The sequence below is a fragment of the Trichogramma pretiosum genome, unplaced genomic scaffold, assembly GCF_000599845.2.
Source record: "Trichogramma pretiosum strain Unisexual culture from Peru unplaced genomic scaffold, Tpre_2.0 scaffold14, whole genome shotgun sequence".
NCBI classification, from domain to species: Eukaryota; Metazoa; Arthropoda; class Insecta; order Hymenoptera; family Trichogrammatidae; genus Trichogramma; species Trichogramma pretiosum.
The window spans coordinates 1,845,145-1,862,149 of record NW_019641706.1 but is presented as its reverse complement, the minus strand read 5'-3'; the positions used below and the strand labels follow the sequence as shown (position 1 = coordinate 1,862,149).

The 17,005-nt window shown below is 42.7% G+C and overlaps 1 protein-coding gene across 1 annotated transcript in view; it reads right to left on the bottom strand.

Moving 5' to 3' along the window:
- LOC106657122 (transmembrane and TPR repeat-containing protein 1-like) overlaps nucleotides 1-17,005 on the bottom strand; it is a 99,570-nt gene that overhangs the window by 58,970 nt on the left and 23,595 nt on the right. The window contains exon 2 of the mRNA XM_014378439.2: nucleotides 3,952-4,129. Within this exon, the coding sequence (XP_014233925.1) occupies nucleotides 3,952-4,129 (178 nt within the window). The remainder of the gene's footprint in view (nucleotides 1-3,951; nucleotides 4,130-17,005) is intronic.

Sequence of the window (17,005 nt, the reverse complement as noted above, 5' to 3'; positions counted from 1 at the left end):
TGCGTACATTCTATACGAGGAAATATTTTTGGCCTTTTTTTCGTGCTGGAGCTTTAGTTTTACACCAAGGCTCGATGGACAATTAAGACTTCTTTTTTTTTCTTTGTAAGCTGCAACCAAGCGCGCTGATTTAAAAATTTATCGCACCAAGGCTGGTATTTACTCATGTACGTGAGCACGACGAGGTTGATGATGAAATATATGAAGCTTACGCACCACGGAGTAGTAGAGTTTGAAAAATTCAGCAAAACCAGCTGAGAACTATTTTCGTGCTGCAGTTTTACAAACCACAAAGATAGGTCAGAAAAAAGCTCGTGCAAGCTCGGACTGCTGCTGTGCTGCTGCTGCAGAGTCTGCATAGTTCGCGAAAACTTATTCGTATTATTCATCTTGCGGGGGCCGGTCGACGATGTTTGTGCTCGCGCGAGCGTGTTATAAATCCCCTTTCGAACTTAATGGGAGAATTTTTTTCTCTCGAAAGCTGTCCGAAAGAGGGTATACGATTAAGAGATATGGTTGAACCGCGATAATGTTCGAATAAGAGGGCATTGAAAAGAGGGTAACGATACAAAAGAGGATCATGATCCTTTCATGCGCGCGGCCGTTTTTCGGGATAATGAAAGAAAACGACGACGATGGCCACCACCGCGGAGAAGAGATAAAAATAAAAGCTTCGGAGGTGTCAAGGGTCCATAAAAGAGGAGTCGCCCATTGAGAGAGAGAGAGCTGTGTGTTCAATCTGTAGACCGGCTATCATCGGAACCTCAGGACAATTGCAATCCGTGAACATTGCCCTGTCCTTCCCCCATTCACAAGCGAACATTGTATCGATGTCAAGTAAAAGAAAGTGAGCTCGGCTTACGAATGATGATACTCTCTTTTCCCTTTAACCGCGCGCGCGGACACGACGGACGTTAAATTCTTCTTCTTCCTCCTCTCGCTGCAAGTATCTATATAATACGCTTGGTTGTGCAGTGCAGTACAGTACGTTGCTATATATATCTAGCTCTAGCGGTCTTGCAACGTCCCTTAAAGCGGGTAGCTGTAGAGCTTGCGGGTCGACAATGCACTATATCTTCTTTTCCCCTGCTTTTTTTTATCCCTGCTTTCGAGCTTATTCCGCTTATTCGCTTTTGCTTTACGAGCTTATTCCGCGTATATACTCTCGAGCGTAATCAACATTTCTTAAGTGCTCGACGCACTGTTGTAGTATATATAGGACTTTTTTTATTAGGTTTTTGTTCTGTATATACGCAGACCGCATAGTTGCGGTTACTCGATTGTACAACTGGCGAAGCATCCTCGTGTGTACAGATTTTTTGATCCGTAATTGGCCAAACATGCCTATCTGGTCTATAAAGAACATGGCAGTTTTATTCGTCAAAGCTGGTAACACGCGCAAATGCGCATCCGTTCGAAGGTGCGCGCGTTCGCCGTTGATTCAATTTAATCAAGTTGCAGCATGCAGAAGCGCGAGTATATGCAGTAGCCGCAGTTGCTCTCAATTATGCTATTATAATATACATAAAGCAGCATCAGTCCAAATACACTTACGTATAATACGTACATACGCGAATACGAATACATACGCGCACACACATGATACCTGCAGCACAGAGCTCTGACAGCAGCGCAGCTCAGAGACGACGGCGCGCGTACTACAGCTCCTTCGGTAACTCGATCATTCCTGTAAACAGATGCTCTTCCGCCGAGTGTGCGAGCGTGTGTGCTTGCTTGCGTGTGCACTCTAACTTGTGTGTCTATGTGTGTGTGTGTGTGTGTGTGTGTGTATGTGTGTGCACCTCGCCAGCCTGCTTGCCTCGTTCTCTCTCTATCTTCGTACTCGACGAAACACATGGCAAATTGATCTTTAGACAAGACGTACTACAAGGATAGAGAGTTACAGAGTAGTCGTTATACACAAGACGAGCTTGCGACGAGCTAGCAGTAGTAAACGGCTGGTGGGGTCCAGCAGCATGCGGCAACTACCGGGGAGGGTGGCACGAGCAATGATTTGCGAACACTTTACTCTCCCTCTTGCCTGCTGCTGTATACATGCTCCAAAGCTCTAACTCTCTCTCTCTCTCTCTCCATCTGTGTGTGTATGTTGTACCGCTGCTGCATCGCATATCTAGTTAGAGACGCATCGCGTGGCATGGCAATCTCTAATATGCGCTTTACTCGGGATGGGTGGCAATTCTACGTATCCACGGTATACCTATACACAGTTGTGTCTACGACGACGCTCACGCACGTATTATAAGTACGGGGCTGCTGCTGCTGCTGCTGCAGATGCACACAGCCTCTGCTGCTACGCGCGTATCGAGGATTGCGACGCGTCAAATTAGTATAGTGTTCAATATCGCGGGTCGTCGTTCGTCGTCGTCGTCGTCGTCGTCGTCGTCGTCGTCGTCGTCGTCGTAGTCGTTGCCGCGTCGCCGTCGGGCTCAGAAGTGACGGAACTGTTGCGATGCGCTATACACTATATATACTACTATCTGATACTGCACTGCACACTGCTATATACCTGTAACCAACTTTGTCGCTCGCGGCGCATTGCTGCTCTAGCGACAGAGAGCTTGCGATATAATAATTCCGTTTGGTCGATACCCCGCATACACTTTGTTGCTTCGACTATGTATACGTGCTGCATATAATGTAGTTCACCCATAAGCTATGTATAATAATACTGCGAATATAATTATATGAAATGAAAATCGACGGAGTCTTCTTAGGTATAAATACATAGTATATATTATATACGTGGGTAAACTTATTTCTCACCCTTTTTTTTATTCTGCCCGTGGAATATAATGAATTTTGCAAGCTCGCAAGCTCCCGTCTCTGCTCCGTTTGGCATTTTCTCGTGCTCTTTACTCGAGCTTGCACACGCGCGCGTGTGTATGTATTGCGGCCGTTATGTTGCGTGCACGGAATATTTACGGAATAGACAAAAGAGAGAGGAGAGAGAAGAGAGAGAAATATATGTGTGTCCCACAAAGATATGCTCGCTGACGCGCACACATGTATGCGCTATACGTACGATTATACAGAGCATGTTTATATTTTATGTAGTCTATATATACGAGAAAGATGCACGAGAAAGAGAATTAGAGAGTATGAATGCATACTTTGGCGTATTTCTATTATGTATAACGACAGATGGAGAAAGTCCGAGTTAATGAAACGCACGCGGTATAAAAGCGCAAAATTAAGACGCTCTTTCGTCGCCTCTTGTTCTCTAATGTACCATTTCTCTCTGTGCGCAATTGTGGCACTCATTATACACGCATGTATGATTTCAAAGTTCATATATTTAACGTATACGATACACACACACGCGCACGTGTGCGACTATATAATGCACAATCAGCTTGTGAACTATATAACGACCACCACGATGCTCTCGGAGCTCGATCGTCGAGAGAGAGCCGATCCGCTCGCCCGGCACAGAGCTTAATCGCAGTAAACAAAACAGCTCCACTGCTTCCTGCATGCCTGCCTGCCACGCTTGTTATTGTTGACGAGGATTGACCCGGCCCCACTGCACCGCGTGTTGAGCTTTAATTTTCGCCTTCGTGCTTGGCGTCCGTGGGGGCATTGGAAAAGTCTATTTTGACAACGAGGACGAAGTTACGCGGATCATCCTCGAAGTATACAGCACTGGGCTGTGCAGCCTACAGTGCGTGCATGTGCTAAAACAGCGTAGGGCACAGTCGATACCCTATATACTAGCCAGCTGTGTGCCAGGCGAATACGCGCTTATCGATATCGACACCATCCAAGCGCGCGCGCGCGCTCGCAGGCACCGTATAATGCCTTTATCGACGAGCGGCCAGTGTATAGTCGCAGCGTCTAGGCCCTTTATGCGCGTGGAGAGATTATCCCGCAAAATTTAAGGATAATAATAGTTGCGTGTACCATGTGCCAGTATGTATATTGATTACTTACGGCATCCGTGTGAATGGGATGGGCGGCGAACAGTAGGCCGGTGAGCGCTGCGAAGCCCGGTCGAAGCGAGGCCACCGCGAGGCTGACCCGCGTCACCAGCATGCAGGCCGCCGCGTGCAGCGCCACGTTCGTGCCGTGATACCAGAACGGCCTCAGGCCCACCGCCTGGTAGTTCAATCTGCAAAACGAGAACGAGAATGGTCATAGGCGAAATCATAATACGGATGACAATTTTTTTACTTTGTGTATTCTATACTTCTGTGTTATATTAAGTAAGTATTGATTACGTAGAAGATACAAACAGAAATTCGAACTACTGTACAATCTATTTACGACTTATACAATTATTTTGACTTTGTCGCTTGCAGATAAACAGATAAAGGTAAATCAACATCTAGTCGTGGAGACATGAATTAATATTGTCGCATTATGTGTGATCGAAAATTGGGCTAAACTCTTTAGACACATTTTCTCTATAATGTTTTTTGAATATAAAAACAAAAAGCAAATCATTTAATGATATTTTATTTTGAAACGCTTTAAATAATGGTTTTTTGTTTAGGTTAAAAATATTTATCATGATATTATTACATTATGGGAAATTAAAAAACTCACGCTTGGTGCGACAAACGCCATTTCGCTAAATCCAACGATCAATAACAATACCTTTTTTCAATTTTTTCAAGAGATATACTTTCTAAAATTATTGACCCAACTCCTGCAAATATTCAACTACCCCCTGCAGTTCCAATGACTAATTGAGTTTCATTTCAATAAAATCACAAGTGTAAATATCATTATGCACTATATTAGTTATATTTCTCTGTTCGATAATTGTTTCTCTGCATATATCGCATGTATGGGAAAGCTAATTGTGCGCCTGGAATCCAGTACATGATCGTAGCAAACCCTTTAAATGTGATATTTGTCAAAAATCATTTGGATTGAAAGGTAGTCTCAAAATTCACATAAGAATAGTACATGAGCGTAAAAAGCCTTTTGAATGTGACAATTGTCAAAAATCATTTGCATACAAGGGTGACCTTAATAAACATATCAATGCAGCATTCATTTGAACAAAAATCAGGTAAAAAAAAGGTACGCTCAATACTCACATAAACGGAGTACATAATAGGGGAAAATCCTTTAAATGCGATATTTGTCACGAATCATTGGGACCAAAAAGTAATTTTACATCTCACATCAATATATGGGTCAGATTCAGAATTTTTCAAATAAACCTGCGGGCGAGGTTCACGGATTTTCCTGAAATTTTGGTATGTTATAGTACATGATAAAAAAGTGCCAAAACCAAAATTTTGGACCCCCTCCCCCCTCCTACCCCCCTCCTCCCCTATAGACGTCCATTTTCTATCTATATTTTTTCTGAAGGCCTGAAGCTATTAAAAAATCTGAAAAAATTCATGAAGGTACTTTTCAACAATCCAAAAAATCTCGAATTTTTTCAGATTTTTCGAGTGCTTCAGGCCTTCAGAAAAAATCATTGAAAATTTAAATTATTTTATTTTCGGTGAAATGGATCGATATACCAGATCGGAGTATTTTTTTCTGAATTCTGACGTCAAAAAACGATTGCTTGAATTTTTTCAGAATTTTTCGTTCATGTCCATTCCGCCTAGAGCTAAAAAACCGCTTTTTTTCACGAAAATAATTTTTTTAAGGCGATACGGAGCCTCAAAAAATCTGGAAAAATTTTTTTCTCATTTTGTTCATCAAAATACATAATCTCAAATTTTTTCAGATTTTTTAATTGAAGGAGATAGCGTCCGGAGCCGACGAACGTTATTTTTAACAAAAAAAGGTTCCTGGAACCCGATGGTTCCACTAAAAAAATTTGAAAAAATTTTTTTTGAATTCTTTGTCAAATTTTAATAAATTTTGACCGCCACGAAATTTCGATCGGAGCTTCCTAGCTCATTCTAGAGCATAACAAAGATTCGAGCGAAATTCTGAAGACGTTCATCACAATTACATTATTTTTCAAATTTCTTCAGAATTTCGCTCGAATCTTTGTTATGCTCTAGAATGAGCTAGGAAGCTCCAATCGAAATTTTGCGACGGTCAAAATTTATTAAAATTTGACAAGGAATTCAAAAAAAATTTTTTCAAATTTTTTTACCGGAACCATCGGGTTCCAGGAACCTTTTTTGTTAAAAATAACGTTTTTCGGCTCCAGACGCTATCGCCTTCAATTAAAAAATCTGAAAAAATTTGAGATTATGTATTTTGATGAACAAAATGAGAAAAAATTTTTTCCAGATTTTTTGAGGCTCCGTAGCGCCTTAAAAAAATTATTTTCGTGAAAAAAAGCGGTTTTTCAGCTCTAGGCTGAATGGACATGAATGAAAAATTCTGAAAAAATTCAAGGAATCGTTTTTTGACGTCAGAATTCAGAAAAAAATACTCCGGTCTGGTATATCGATCCATTTCACCGAAAATAAAATAATTTAAATTTTCAATGATTTTTTCTGAAGGCCTGAAGCACTCGAAAAATCTGAAAAAATTTGAGATTGTTTGGATTGTTGAAAAGTACCTTCATGAATTTTTTCAGATTTTTTAATAGCTTCAGGCCTTCAGAAAAAATATAGATAGAAAATGGACGTCTATAGGGGAGGAGGGGGTAGGAGGGGGGAGGGGGTCCAAAATTTTGGTTTTGGCACTTTTTTATCATGTACTATAACATACCAAAATTTCAGGAAAATCCGTGAACCTCGCCCGCAGGTTTATTTGAAAAATTCTGAATCTGACCCATATGTAAGATTTGTCACAACTATTATTTAGATACCGTCAAACCTTGAAAATTCACATGGATTCAATACACAATTGGAACAAACATTAGGAGAGTAAGATTCGTATCGAGACATTTGGGTGTATTATAGATTTCTAAACTCACATAAGTACGTTATGTAATTTTCAAAAATCTTATGGATATCTTTCAATTTTGTGACTAACAATAAATATTTCAAATTATTACTCGTTGTTCAATTCATTTGTTCATGAATTATTGTTGAACCAATTTTTGAAATGCCAATAATCAATTGTTACGTAGCTACTATTCATAACAAAGTAGAAAATCCTGGTCTAGAAAAAATTATTCATGAACATCGCCCGACCCACTCACAATCTAGAGATCACCTCATAACAAAAACTTCAACGATCAACGAAAACAGATTTATAATCGCAACGGCACGATCACGCCATCACATTTTTACGAGAGAAGAATACCAAAACTATTACGAATGCGCTCGTGTGCGCGAATAAAATCATTTCGCTGCAGCTATCAGCATGGCTCGTGTGCGAGTGTATGTGATTCGCACGTCGTTGTTATACACTAGTTCAGGCGATGATCGAATTTGCGATTACCAGCGCCGCGACGCTAATTTTAATCGCACACGAGCTAGACAGCTGCGCGCAACTGCTGACACCGTGCGAATTATACAGGCTCGCGCGCCTAGCGTGAGCAGCCCCTCCGCGTCGAAATTTAACCGGCACCCGCACACAGCCGAGCCAAAGAGGAAGAGAGAAAGGGATCTCTACTGCCAAGAACGCATCGCTCTAGAGAGCTGCTGCTGTATATACCAGAGCTGGGGTGAGTCGAGTCGTATAGAATGCAACTTGGACGCTGCTTTCGCGTCGGGGGGCAGACTATAAACGCGTGCCCGGCGATTCTCCCCTGTATACAGCGAGGCTAGCCTAGTAGATAGGAGATTGATTTGAAACGCGTACTTGATTGATACTGTCCCTCTCTGTAATCGAATGGACGAGAATAGGCGAGTGAGTGAGAGAGAGAGAGAGAGAGAGAGAGAGAGAGAGAGAGAGAGAGAGATAGACAGAAACAAGCAGCTCGATATACCACACAGCGGCCGTGAGCACTCGATTGCTAATTCATTGAACTCGATTCAACCCAATTTGTTGCTTGCGCGCGCGAAAGAGAGGCCGGCTTATAAACGTAACTACGTCTGCTCCGTACCTATAATCCCAAGTTTTAGTCGTCGAAAGAAAGAAAGGCCTCTACCTACTCGGTCACGTGGTGAGCAGCACAATTTTCATCCACTAGCTTTCCTCTGGTGGTGCTGCTGCTACTGCTGCACTGCGCTCGACATAAAGCGGGGGGTGGTGGGGAAGAAAGCCGCTTAAGACGCGAACTTCTAAGAGCGTTGACTATAATCGGATTTCGAAGTCGAAACTTGCTGCTGCTGTAGCGGATTTTATTTCTTACTCTTTTCTTTTTATCTCGCACTTTCTTCTCTCGTGCTGTACCGTGCTGCTGAAAGCTCGCCAGCCAGCCAGCCAAGGCTAAATCTAAATGAGAGGAAACATTTGTCGGAGGGCTTGTTTATCCAGAGAGATCGAGATACGAGCGAGAAAGAGACACACAATAATCCTCCTTTTGCAACAACCCTCGCACCCACACGACCAGTCGCAGTTGGGGAAGGGGAGAGGGGGGGGGGGGGACTAAAAGAAATAAAGAAACGACTAGACAAGAATCGCTAATGTACACGCGCACAAGCTGATATAGGCTTAGACTCGAGTTGTAGTAGTAGTAGTCTAGGCGCGAGGATAGGTGTGTAGAAAAGCAACATCAAAAGAGAGGGAAAGAGACAGAAAGAAGAAGAGACTGCAGCAGTAGCGGCAGCAGTGAGAGAGCTGACGCCAGCAGCAGTGTAATAATTTTCAACGACTTTGTGTGTCTGCCTGTCGACGCCAGCAGCAGCTAGCTAGTAGCAGCAGCAGTGGCAAATGCCTGCCTGCTTACTGGGCGCATTGCTTGAGAGAGAGAGAGAGCGAGAGAGGGGTCAACGGTCGCCCACCCGCGCCCGTCTCTGCCTCGGCTTTCCGTATTTTGGCAATGTTCCAGGTGTCAAGGATTCGAGCCGGAAACGCGCGCCAGAGCAGCAGCGGCAGTATAGCGGCGGCAGGAAAGGAAGAAGAAGAAGAAGAAGAAAGCTTGCAAGCTCTGCGTGTGCACTATACTAGCGATTCTCCCTTTTTCAAGAACTTCTTCTCTCTTCTAGCTCCTTCTGCTGCTGCTTTTGCACAGCACACAGCCGTTGCGGGCTACCTACGAGTATTCGTGTGCGCTTCGCCATCTTTTACAGCAGGTCTGGTTTTCTTTTTTTGCTGTTGTTGTTGTGCGAGGGGGGTAGGGGGAAGTTTTTATATGCATTATAACCGCATCACGCGAGCTTTTACATTTGCCGCAATTATTTCCTTTTCTTGGCTCGTATGTATTATATACGTATACGTGTGCGTAATGCATATAAAAGATACATATACGAGTGTGTGTCTGCGTGGAAAAGAGTATACGAGAGACGTCTAACAAAACATTAGCATTGCTGAAACGTGAAAAAAAGGAAACAATTCGTTCTGTGTCTGCGTCTGCCATGTGTGCGATTATGTGTGCGTGTGTGTGTGTGTGTGTGTTGGACGAGGAAAAATGGGTACCCATACAGCACACACACGGACACAAACACGTACAGTGACGTCGAGGTCACGCCGCCAACGCATGTCACGTTTGTGAGAGTCTCGACGACAACGCGCCTGCCGCGCGTCTACCCTCGCCCTCGTACATATACGCGTATGCATGGGTAGGCAAAAATAGAGAAACTTCCGCGAAAACCATTTCGCACGTAGCCTGCCACTGCCGCTGCTGCGCATACGTTGCTGCCTCCTCTCTATGTATGTATTCATGGATGTATGTGTGTGTGTGTGTGTGTAGCAAAGCTAGCTAGCTAGCTAGCTCCTCTCTCGTACACGGCAGATTACATTTTGTCGCTGGAATGAAATTACCCAACCCCCTACTCCTCTCAGGGAGCTGCAGCTCTGCATTCGTACAACACTTTTATGTTGTACGCATATAGCAGCACGCGGAATGTATATTTTAGGGATGAGGCTGAAAATCGATTTACTTTTTTTTATTTTTTATTTTCAACTTTAACGAAGAAATGTTTAGTTATAATAATGAAAAAAGAGCAGAAGCCTAATAATAGCGCGTTCTCGCGATAAACATGAATTTAATTTTTTGAAGCCTAGCGAAAACAATTTTAACGGGCGCTCGCCATAATATTACAGCCCTTTTTTTCGCTTCTTGTAATCCCAGTCCCCGTTATGTGGATTGCCTAGCAGAGGTCGAAGAGAGCCGAGGAAATAAAAAGTTAACGAACGTTGAAAAAGGAGGAGAGGAAGAAAGAAGTATAGTATTACGAAAATAATTCATTCTCTTGCCTCCTTATTCTCTCGCTCTCTTTCTCTCTCTTATTCTCCCTTGGCTAACGAGGCATTAAAGTCTTCTCGTTGGAGGACAACGAAGAGAGATTGAGAGAAAGAGAGAGAAGAACGACGTCAACGACGTCATTAAATCATGCATGAAGACTATAATTGAGCCGGCGCGCGCGCGATTCTTCTTCTTACACCGAGCTCCCCAGCAGCGACAAAATGTGACCTACATGTAGCCGCCGCACGAAAAAATCCAACGGCTAACTTTCATTTATTCGGCTCCACAGCTATATATAGATTCGGAAGAAGAAATTTCGCGCGCACGCCTGATATATATAATACGTTTCGGGGGTGTGGGGGTTGGATTCGAGAATCGAAAATTGCCCGTACGCCGCCGCTGCACACACAACATACACAGATGGGCTCTGAGGGTAGTATACATATAGATAGATAGTCTGCTGTGCACCTATACCGTTGGGCGTGGCACGTGAGCGGAAGCGGCTGCGGCGTGCTTGGCTGGTTACTGGCTGACTGGCTGCTACTGTCTACTTTTTTTTTCTAAACCCACCCCGTAATTTTCGAGGATAGAAATTTTCGATCTCGAGCTGCGCGCAAACGTTTTACCCCTAGTACGAGGAATAAAAGTTACATAATACCCTTACGGTGTGTGCCTTGATTCGAACTCTCGGTTATATGTAAGAAAACGTGCGCTAGCTAGACTACAGCCCAACGTTGTAATTCGAAAGCGAGAGAGAGAGAGAGAGAGAGAGAATCAACAGGCAGGGAAACGAATCGCGTGCGCTTATACCGTTCTATACGTATAACATATTATAACGTCGAGAGAAAAAGTTTTCTCTTGTAGTAAAAAAATGAGCCTTATATTCTTCTGCTCTCTCTTTGTTTTTGCTTGCGGTTGTGCGCGCGAACTTTATGCAGCGTATACCTATGTAGATTCTCTCTATTAATTTTCTCGCTGCAATCTTGTGAGCTGCGCCTCAGCTCTCTCTCTCTCTCTCTCTCTCTCTCTCTCTCTCTCTCTCTCTCTCTCTCTCTCTCTCTTAAGTGTACCTGCGCTTACTACCACCGCGCGCGCGCGCGCTTTAAACTTATCCGCGAAGCTCTTAATTCTTTTTCCCTCTCATTTTTCTCTACCCTTTCCTCTCTCTCTTTCCTTGGCGTAAACTGACTTAATGGATGATTAATGTTTACCGATGAAGTGAAGAAAAGAACGAGGGAAAAATTATGACGCACCGACGGCGGCGGTGGGGGAGCAGCGTAATAAATATAGATATATTTTTATTGTGTGTAAGGAAAAAAGAAGAATGAGATAGACTACAGTGAGCAGAGTTGAATGAAAGTTGCAGCCAAGAACGAGCGATTGGAGATTCTGGGTTATGGGTACAGCAGCATAGAAATTTTCAGCATAGGGAGATACGTGTGTGTGTGTGTGTCTATGGGTGTGTATGTATAGAGCAGTAGCCATTGGTCTTGTGGTCTCGTCCGGTCGTTAAACGCGTGCCGAGCAGCAGCATATAACATCTATCTCCCTCTCGCTCGTGCATGGCGGATAGCGAATTCAAATTCGCGCATTACCTGCTCTCGTTCTGGCATCGTTTTCATCTCGTCCAGTGCCCCTCCGGATTCTCTTATCCTCATTCCAACTCTAGCTTGGATTTTCTCTCTCTCTTCTTTTTTTATCGGAGGCAAGCTTGGAAAAAAGAAAGAGGAAAATATAGAGAGAGAACAACTTGCCTGGTAAAAAGAGATTTTCTCGATGTTTTATACCCAGCTAGCGCGCGCGCGCTTCAGTGGACCCTTTGATATATATTGACCAGAAAGATTTATCAGTTATCGAAGTAGCCCCAAAATTATTGCCCCACCCTCTTATATCCCTCTCTCTTCGTTCGTTTGTGTGTGTGTGTGTGTGTGTGTGTGTGTGTGTGTGTGTGTGTGTGTGTGTGTGTGTGTGCGACTATTTCTCCTCTGTGGCTTGTAAAAGAAGACCCAATGCGGCGCGGCACAATAGATCGTGGGGTTGAAAAGAGTACGTATCGCGTATCTGTTTCTCGCTTCTATATAAATGAATGTAAAAATAAAAATGTACGCATGCATGGAAATATTTTTATACACCGAAATGATTTCGATTCATGTCCAAGCGCCAATGGCCATATATCGAGTATAAAATAATAAATATTCGCCGTGATCGGGCTAATTGAGTTATAATTAGAAAAGTGATTAACGTGGCTCTATGACGGGTTATTTAAAAAGCTTTTAAATCAAGCTTATAATCGGCCTTAAACGGTACTCGGAGAGAGCTTTTTTCATCCATCCTCTACCTACCTACCTACCTACCTACCCCCAGAGGGGGACAGAAAGTTGTTATTATTAGGCTATATCGGCACTGCGGAATTGGCCAATATAGATGTACATCGTCATGGCCTCGCATGGAATGCACTGTGCCGCGCAAAACTAGTTCGGCCACATTTCCTGTATACCCCCGCGGAGGAGGAGGAGTAGTGTTATCCACTGTCATGCAAAAGCGTAATCGCTCGAGTAAGTAACGCTGCGGAGGGAGAGAGAGAGATCGGTGCGGACGAAGGAAGGCTATATAACACGAGGGATGTATGAATATATATATTGTATATATGGGGTGAGGAGGAGGGCGAATAGCGCAGTCGAGCGGTGTACGCCGAATAGGCGGGATTGGCGTTCAAATTGATCTTTGTGAATTACGACGACGTCCGTGATATTCGACAATGCCGGCCCGAGTCCTCCTCTACTATATAGCTACGCTACGTTACGTTATACGTTCGTGCAGCCGGTATTATTCTTATTATGACATTAGCAGAGCGACGTACAGCAGAGACAGAGAGACATAAAGAGGTATTTCTTACGAATATATATACTTATTATAATTTACGATGCCTTTTCTCAAATTGACTTCGTCAGAGCGAGTAACAAAATGGAGAAAGGATGAGAAGAAAAAAAGTATGAATTGGTAGCCGCGTAGCTCTACTTACAAACGAGCGACGATATTATTCTACTTTTTATTTTTAGCCTCTTATTTTTCGTTTTCCCAGCGGTATTTCCTCTCTCACCCCGCCTCTCTCGCTGTCGACTTTGCCGCGCGCGGCCAAAGGATAATTTAATTTTTGACATTGTGTTCATTTCTGCTATGGTTATACGGCCGGTGCGTGCACTGAGCGCTTCTCGTTCCGACCTTACCCTTCATCCATCATAATTATATCCATTATACATAAATCATATATGAGCTGTACCACGTGAAAACGTGACGGGTCACAAAATTGACGCATTAATCAAGTATGCATTCTTAAAGAATACATTTGCAAAAGACCATCTTTAGTTAAAATTATTTGTTCATGCTTGATGTTATATACAATGATCTTTCCTTTGCCACTTGCAGATTTACAGATAATCGGTACTGGCCGTCTAGCGGTGGTGACTTGGAATGGTATTGTCGTATGAAAAATGATCGAAAACTAATTAATTTTTTTTGAAAAAGTTAAATTTTTATTTCCACATCATTTAATATGCGCTTAATATTTGTGGTATAAATGAAAGCGGAAATATTAACGAAAACAAGCTAAAAAATGGTAATTTTCTATCATTAAGCCATACTTAATGTTTAGCACAAATCGAAGAATTTGCGCGATCAAAATGTATGGATACGGTGCCTTTAAATATACACTTATTTTGACTCTCCCACTTGCGGATTTAATGAGGTTTCTCGTCATCTAGTGGCAAAAGTGGCAACGACGCATAACAGTGGTTGAAAATTTGTCGCCATTTTTTTGAAAAAAAAAGTTCTTTTTGGATCATTTAAAATGTGCTTAATAATAGCAACATAATTGTAATAGAAAAATGGCTGAAGCGATTAATGACAATATATTTTAAACCATTTCAAATGGTTATTTACGGTTTTTAAGTTATTATCAATATATATGATTTCTACCAGGGATATGAAAATATTGAAACTTCAAAAAAGCTTTAGTTAAGCTCAATTTATAGGAGATTTGCATTTTATGATTAAAAAATGTCACGAATTATAAGCGAAAATTTTCTAAACAAATTTTTCATGCTTACTGTAGAATATAATTTGATCCACCGATAATGAGCTCAAACCCAAAATCACCCTGAAATCTATTCATAAAAGTAAGTTTTTTTTTTGTAATGAAACAAGAACGGATTTAATTACATACTGCATTGTGTTCTTTAGAAAAAAATTACACCTGACTTTTTCTACACATCTTGAAGTTTCAACGAATTCCACAAAACTTATCCAATAGTAATGATAAAATTTAAATGCCGCATTCAAAAACATCCACAATGCAGCTTCGAGTCACGAATACGACCATGTATCATCCATTGCAGCTTATTTTTCTTTTCACAGAATAGAATACATCTCTCGTTTTTATGCTCCGAAGCAATACGGAAGTTTGCATTTTTCTCTTACAAGCTCGAAAAATATTTAACATTTTCATTATGAAACTCGTTTGATGTCCACCATACGAACCATTAAAAAATTTTCAAATTGATATTTTACCATTTATCCTTAAAGACGACGACGAGGTTCGCATTAATTTACATGAACTTCTCTGTATATGTAATACGGAATGAGCGCATGCGAGCACATTACTATGTGGCATGGATCAGACAGCTACTCGGAGTATTTCAACGTGGAATGTCCGGCAGCAGCAGCAGCAGCAGCAGATGGTAAGGAGCTATTTCTATATGTGTAGGGCATACAATGTGTGCGCCCCGATGTGTCCGGCATATTCAACTAGTCCTTCTCCTTCGGCTCTTCCTCTCGTCCTGACGTTCATATATAACGTCCTGCAGCTCTCCACTGCGTCATTCTTTCTCTACTTCTTATTTAGTCCGCTCACAGGAGAAATGAAGCTATCTCTCAGCTAGCTGTGCTGGCTTGCGGCTCCCTTCCATTTTTTTACCTCCTCTTCTTCGTCCTCTTTTTCTTATTTCTCTCGGTCACGTTTTCTCTTTCTTAACTTCGCAGAGCGGCAGAATTCGGAATATTTGCTTAGGTTCTCTAGACAATTCGTCGTCGCTTTATTATTCTCTCTTTCAGTCCAGGAGCAGCAGCAGTGACGTTGCGGTGCGGTGGCCAGACATGTTCTCGCAGCTGAGTATATGGAGCTTGCAGGGCCGCAGAGGCGCGCAAGCACACACATAGTAGTAGTGGAGCAGCTTGCAGAGCTGCTGTCAGCGTTGAAAAACCAAACCGCAAATGCCCTCCTGTTATTCCATCACTATATATACACTTTTTTTCATTTTGTTTTTTTTTTACTTTTTCCTATCTCTCGTGCACAAAAAAATTCGTACATTGTCGAAGCTACGCACGCAGTTGGACAATGGAATTAAAAATAAAATATGTCGCAGCAGCGACGTGGTGGGGTAAAAGCGCGGCGAGCGTTACATTGAATAAATATATATATATATGAGTGCTCCCGTGTATAGTTTTAACTGCGAGAGCCACGCCGCTGAGCGCAATTATCTTATCTATTCGACGAGCAACACCGACGACGTCGACGTCGTCTTTGGTGCGCCTTTTTAGCTTTCTATAGCGTGAAATTGCGACGGTAAAAATAATAGACTTAATGGTCTTACATGCGTATAAGGTCCCGGCCGTACTAGAGTGCGTACGCAAATGCGCAAAAGGGCCATATTCTTTGTAGCCTGCATTACACAATATAAGACTGCAGCGCGGAGCGTGCGATCTCATATATGCTTTTCCTCCTATACGCAAAGAGAGAGAGAGCTTTGATATCGCGAAAGTCGCATATAGGCCGATGTAGCATCGCGGCAGCAGCAGCAACGAGAGATGATGGTCCTCTTGAGATTTCTCTCGTCGTCTTCTTATACTTCTGAAAGATAATGCTGTTGCTGCTGCTGTCTTATAGCTTCTGCCTTCTGTAGAAGCAGCAACTTGCTGAAAGAGAGCGAGAGGGATAGAGAGTACACTTGGCGCAGTAGCAGGAGTCCTCGTTACATGACAATGCACCAGCAGCAACAGCAGACTCTTTCTTTCTCTTACTCTCCTTTTTGTGCCGCTACTACTACTACTCTAGCGTCGTCGTCGTAGTCTTCCTTCTGTGCGACTGCATTAGTCGATGAAAAGCAGTAAGAAAAAAATTTTCGTCGTACAGCAAAAAGATGGCCCTTTTGCGCAATTTGATATATCCGAGGGAAAAGTTTCTTAGCGTATACCCTACGTACGTTATAGCCGCGGCGCACTGCAGAAATAGAATAGCTTTACTCTTGTGCGCCGATTTGAAAGCTATTTGCAACGCGACAGCAGACACACACATATGCTCACTCGACAAAGCTGGGACGGCATTCGACTGCTCGCGAGACTTCTACATATTATTATTATTATGATCGTTGTAAATCAGAATTGTAGTAGCTATTTTATCGCATTGTCTTGTCGAATCGAGTTTTATTATTGTCCAGAGGCTCGGGCGAGGGCTGAACGGAAATTTTTAATGGATGATGATGTGCCCATGACACGAGAGACTCGAGAGATCGCCAAGTAGGTATTATCAATATAGGGAAAACACGAGGTAAGAGCAATTATGAACTCGATTAGACTTATTTTGGGAAGGATTTGCAACTGTCTCGCGATGTCAAGCCCGGCGCATCGAGACCAAAAGGTTGAATTTCAAACTAAAACCTTGGGACGAATGGGTGCGTGCAAGTCCCTGGACCTCGGTAAAGTAGGCGAGAGGCGTGAGAAAATGTGTTCGATGTGACACTCCACGTGTCGTGTAAGCAGCTAATT